At 37.2% G+C, this 6000-nt stretch overlaps 1 protein-coding gene across 1 annotated transcript; it reads right to left on the bottom strand.

The window, feature by feature from the left end:
- Positions 1 to 414: 414 nt before the first annotated feature.
- On the bottom strand, positions 415 to 4680 carry LOC134623116 (GTPase IMAP family member 9-like). Its single transcript, XM_063468325.1, has 3 exons — positions 4656 to 4680; positions 2016 to 3485; positions 415 to 440 (listed from the first exon to the last, which is right to left on the bottom strand). Exons 1-3 carry the CDS (start codon positions 4678 to 4680, stop codon positions 415 to 417), a joined length of 1521 nt encoding a protein of 506 aa, XP_063324395.1.
- Between the last annotated feature and the right edge of the window lie 1320 nt (positions 4681 to 6000).

Raw genomic sequence — 6000 nt, forward strand, 5'->3', positions numbered from 1 at the left:
TCGGCGTTCCTATGATACATGCCGGGTTGTGGATGGAATCCAATAAAATGACGCTCCTGGCGGTAACCCACGTTCCAGCCATGTATTCCAGCCCTAACCCTTACCTTAACCAGCACTTTAATGACGTAAAATAGTGTTTTCCGAAGCGATTTGAGGAAAATGAACGAACATCTGTGGATTGATTCTAAACGGTTCTCATGTTTCCTCATTTTTCCAATCTTGTCATTTATGGATGTGTTGGGTGCCCGGAAGCGTAACATGTTGACGATTTGTCGCCTAGCGTAAAATATTGCACCTCGGAAGTGAGAAAGTGTTGCATGGGTGCAGGTCTCAGCGACTCCGGCCATACAGGCGCAGTGGGCGGCTTCAACCTTCCCTGTGATGCTCACAATGATCCATGGCTGCAATGCTGGTTCATTCAGGCTTTGAGAGTGAAGTACCTGAAACATAAAAAGACAAAGTTAATTTAAACACAAAAACTTTAATGGGCCATGGCCGACACAAATGTCTTTTATCTACTTTCAAGTCCATTCAAAAAATGCACTAATTAATCTGAATGTTGGGGGGGTGGATCAAAAGCATTTTACTCGCAGTACTCAAGCTGACTTACCTTTGTTTGAATGACAACGTACTCACAACATAGAGGCTTAAAAACAGCCAAATCTTGTACCCAATCATTGGTGAATTGGATGTGCGACTCCAGAGATTTATAATTGCGAAACTGGTTCGCAGTGTATGTATTCCACAGACAGGGTATAAAAATATATCATGGTAAGTCAAGAGCGGTAGGTCTTCGGGGTTTCTACTCCACTGCCGTATTTCATACGGGTCCACATTTGCAATGCACTCTATTTTTTGCAAGTACGGTGATTGTTTAATTGTTTCTGAATAATTAATTACTTTTGAGCTGTTTTTGGCAGTGAGGGCTCATTAAAACAAATCCATCCACATCTAGTGTCATCCATTTCACATCAACTAGCAGAGATGATCATACAATTAATGTTCAGAAATGAATTAAATATTTCTACTTCATTTGAAGTTTGACTGTAGGTGATAAAGGTGATGTTGATAAAGATTGAAAATGCAGTTTTTCCATTCCTCTGTGCAAATTATTTTCACCTTACTGTTAACCTTTTTAATTTGTTCCATCTAATCACCGAATAAAAATGTTTGACACAGTGGAGAAAATATTAAATAAATGTTTGCTGTTTTTTCACGTCACAATTTGATCAGCTCAAACAGCCCAGTGACTCTTCTTCATGGGAAATTGGTTCGTTCCAGGTTTCAGAAAAAAAGAAAACAACCTTCATCAATGAATTTAATCTGTTTAACTCGTAACTCATCATTTAAGAGATCAAGCTATATGTGAGACCACAGCTTCAAAAAACATTGTACACAATATGACAGACTGGTTGGTTTAGACTAGGATTCAATATTGCCCCTATCATTACAAGTAACCTATTCATCAGTAATGATTAGCATGTTCCTAATCAGTAAACTAACAAAAACAATGATGTTATTAAAGATGATTGTTTTTATATGATATAGAAAAAGACAATAAACAAAATAAGAATTAAAAAGAAAATAACAAAGACAATTACACTAAACTGTCATTATTTTCTTCTGTCTTTATGATCATTTGTTCTTAATAAGTTACTGCTAAATGATCAATATTACTGTAGAACAAAAACTCTTACAATGCCCTGAAACGAATTGTTTCCTTCGGCTTTATGTCTTTCTTCTTGGGTATCATCGATTATATTTCTCTTTCTAACACATACTCAAAAAAAATAGGTCCACAATATTAGTATTAGTATTTTCATCTATTTCCTTATTTATCAGCTGCTGATAAATGTTGATTTTCAGTGAATATTACTGTGTAACACAATCCCACAATTTCCATTTCAAAATTACAGCTTTTACTGCAGCTCCAGCTCCAAGTCCTGTAAGGCTTGCTACCACTCCTCCTGTAACTACTCCAGTTCCTTCAACTCCTGCTCCTCCTGTAGTATTACCTTCAATTGCATCTCTAAGATCAGCTTTAATAGCTTCAGCACAAATAATAGTATAAACTCCGCCATAAACAGCAACAGTAACTCCATCACTAACACTAGCACCATCTCCAGCAATAGTCTCATCCCAATTCCACTGAGTGAAGTTGTTCCTTCTTTCTGCTTTGTATCTTGCTTCTTTGGCCGTCATCTCTGGATTGTCTTCCTGGAGTTGTTCCATCTCTGTTTTTATGGCTTTCTCCGCCTTTTCAAACATTTTGGTGGTGTAGCAGCATCCTCCATTTCTTTTAATCATTGTGTTGATTTTCTTCAGCAGTTCTCTGACCTCAGAGCGATCCTTGTTTCTGCTGTTAAAAACATGATATCCTCCATGGCACTGACTGATAAAGTCTTTGAGATCTGGATGTTTGATTGCTTCTTCTATGGTGTCCTGCTTCACATCATCTTCATGGATTACCAAGGCCATCGTGTAATCAGCTGCTTGTTCACCAAATATCTTCTGAATGATTTTCACAGTTTTTTGTTCTTCTTTGGTGAATCTGTTTGGTTGGATCACAACCAGGAACACTTGAGGACCAGGAGCAGCAAAGGAGATGCATCGAACAATCTCTCTCTCCACTTCCTCTTCAGTTAGCTTAGTTTTGTACAGACCTGGAGTATCAACTACAGCCAGTGTTTTACCTTCAAACTGACATGTTTCCTTCTGACACTCTGATGTTACAGAGGAAGAGGAAGCTGCTGATCTAAATACTTCCCCCCTTAAGATGATGTTTCCTGCTGCACTCTTCCCAACTCTGGTCTTCCCAACAAGAACAATCCTGAGGTCGGCTTCTGGTTTGTTCATGGCTCTCTCAGCTTCTCTGAACATTTCATTGGTGTAGTATTCTCCTCCATTTCTCGCAATCATTGATCTGATCTTCTTCAGCAGCTCTCTGACCTGAGAGGGATTTTTGTTTCTGTTGTTAAAGACATGATATCGTCCACCGCACTGACTGATGAAGTCAGAGATAACAGGATTATCATTGATCATTTTTTCTATGGTGTCTCCATCTGCCTCAAGATTGTCCCCACAGGTGAACAAGGCCATAGTGTAACATGCTGACTGTTCTCCAAACATATTCTGAACAATTTTCACAGTTTCTTGTTCTTCTTTTGTGAACCTGTTGATCTGAATCACAACCAGGAACACATGAGGACCAGGAGCAGCAAGTGGGATGCAGCTACTAATCTCTACCTTCACGTCCTCTTCAGTTTTTTTGGTGTCAAATAAACCTGGAGTATCAATTACAGCCAGTTTTTGACCATCAAACAGACCTGTTTCCTTCTGACACTCTGATGTTACTGCAGAAAAACCTGATGAGGATTTAAAAGCTTTTTCTCCTAAGATGGTATTTCCTGATGCACTCTTTCCAACTCCAGTTTTTCCAAGAAGCAAAATCCTCAGTTCTTGTTCCTCTGGTTCTTTATGCTCTGCTGAAGAGTATTAAACATTTTTTATTGATTATTATTTAATCAATATTGATTGTTATCTATTGACTTCTGTAAAAATCATATTTTAACATTTCCTATGCCCTATCATGTGCAGCCCAAACTGACATCAAGTCACTGAGTAAATTTAAAAAAGAAAATTTTTTTTCTTGAATGTTTTTTTTAAAAACTTAGACAGTGAAAAGAAACTGTGGGAGAACTGATCAGCATGAGTTAGATAAGAAAAAAAAAGGTAGAGGCAGGTTCAAGATAAGTGATAGAAAAAAGGAAGTAAGATCATGCAACTCTTTGCAGTAAGCTGAGGGAATACTTCTCTCTCTCTATCTCTCTGTCCCTCTAATCTGTCCTTTTGCTCAGGCCTTATTGTGGCTCCTCTGCTATCTGTTATCCAAAGCACCATTACAATAATGCATAAGTACACCATGTACTGAACTTTTTTCTGCAAGAGCGTCACACACATCTCTCTTCCCAGGATAATGTTGGAAGTTTAAAAATGAAACTGCAGGATTTCCCTGGGGAGGAGTCACATAAACGTTCACAGCTTTTGCTTCCTTGCAAATAAGTGTGTGTCACTTCATAAAAGAATTATTCTAACAATAAGCAAGACTGATGGATTTGTTTTTATACAACAATATTTGTAGAATGAATGTAACACTTAGCATGGAATCTTTCAATTTAGTTTTTGTACTAAAAAAGAAAAGGAAAGGAAAAAGGAAACTAAAAGCTTATTCTGAGGGGGTCCGATGTGAGACACTCACTAATTTTCCAGGAAATGATTTTAATGATTTGATTTTAAGTTTCTCTTCCTACATTCTGAGTCTGTGTTTTAAGCAAAAAAATAAAAATAAAAATAAAAAATTGGGTCCGTGCTAGTTTTCTTATTTAACTTTTGAAAGTTGATGTTCATGTTGGGCATTTCATGAACCGGCTTTTTAATTTGTAGACTGAACTGGTGATTTTGGATGAGATTGTACAAAATGCTTAGAAAAACATCAAAAGATGAGTTGTTAGAGGAAGACATCAAACAAGAAGATAAACTCAAATAAGACTAGACTTTAATAATTATTAATGTTCAGTTTAATAAGTGAATGTTGAGTTTTATTACTGTTTTATATAAAATTAAAGATATATATTAATCTTTTTAAATGTACTCACCAAGATGAGTGTATTTGCTGGCCATGTCTGTCTCTTACAGGCACTTGATGTGTGATTTTCTGTTTCTGCTGATGTTCTGCTGCTAAGCAGTTTCCTCTTTATCGCTCTTTAGTGTTTGAACGTGTGGAAACATGGCAGAGAGGTGAGGCAGAAAGGTCAGTAGAATGCAGTTTATGGTTGCATGTCATTAAGTTGAGTTAGTTTTGTATGGGAGACAAGTTCATACTTTGTGCATGTTTTGTGTTTGGTGCATTTTTTATAAAAAAGGAGAGCTAATCTCTAATCTGGGTGTTTAGCCTGTGTAAATGTGGAGCTCTGAGCTCACAGTTAATCACAGACCCTGTATTTCATATTGATGATTCTGTTGCTTTCACACCTGCATGCAGACTCTGTCTGGGACATTATTGTTGTTACTGAGACAATGAGTACAGTGTCTTTTGCCACCCTAAATGAAAATTGGCATTTTATATGTCAGCTGATTGTTACATTTTTCATGTCCATGTCACCATATTTGGTTTGGCTTTTTGATAAATGAAAGAAAAAGCGTGTCAAAGGTATGATGTCTGACTGGGCAGCCAGGGCAACACCCAGAAGCTAGGCAAATATTTTCTCTGTCACATATCACACAGGCAACTCTAACCTCCATTGTGTAGAATTGAAAAGCATGTCCCGTTTTGTTAGGTTAGGTTATGTTATGCAAAATACACAAAAACTCAGACACATGGGGTTGACACTGGGGCTGAGGATAGTCATGGAGACACGACGAAGTGGGTGAGACGAAGACGCAAAACACAACGAAAACAAACAGACACAGGTACATAACTGTACCTAACTAAGATAAAAGGAACATATATGAAGGCAAAAAGGAAAAAAGAACTAGAATTAAACTGAGATACAGTAAATACAACACTAAAGACTAACAATACAGAACTAGAATATGAAAATCTCTAAATTACAAAAGAATGAGTCACAACACAAACTCATAATCTGGGTCTTTTGTTTTAGTAGAGAGACGGGCTAGACACGTTTAGTGAGATTCCCTCACATGCATGTGAGTGTAAAGCACCATTTAAGCTGCAGTGAGACGTCCTGGCACTCCTTGTGCACGCCTTCCTGCAGGTTGCCTGTCTTTAGTCATATTAATTTTGTTTAGCTGTATTTTCAATAGAGGACCATAGAGGCAGTGAATCTTGTTCTTTTAAGCAATGTTTGGTAATAGTGTTTTAATTAAAGGTTTGGAATTTCAAGTCCTGCCACTTGATTTGCCATTGTTTTTCTTGGACCCTTATTTTCAGTTATTTTATTTAATAAACTTTTTTTTTTTAAACTGATTTGCCACACCTCA

The sequence above is a fragment of the Pelmatolapia mariae genome, linkage group LG3_W (assembly GCF_036321145.2).
Source record: "Pelmatolapia mariae isolate MD_Pm_ZW linkage group LG3_W, Pm_UMD_F_2, whole genome shotgun sequence".
Lineage (NCBI taxonomy): Eukaryota > Metazoa > Chordata > Actinopteri > Cichliformes > Cichlidae > Pelmatolapia > Pelmatolapia mariae.

Coding starts and splice junctions, on each gene's coding strand:
- LOC134623116 (XM_063468325.1), bottom strand. CDS start 4,680: ATGGCCAGCAAATACACTCATCTTG. Junction 3,486..4,655: donor CAGCAAATACACTCATCTTG/GTGAGTACATTT, acceptor AATACTCTTCAG/CAGAGCATAAAGAACCAGAG. Junction 441..2,015: donor TCTTAGAGATGCAATTGAAG/GTAATACTACAG, acceptor TTTATGTTTCAG/GTACTTCACTCTCAAAGCCT.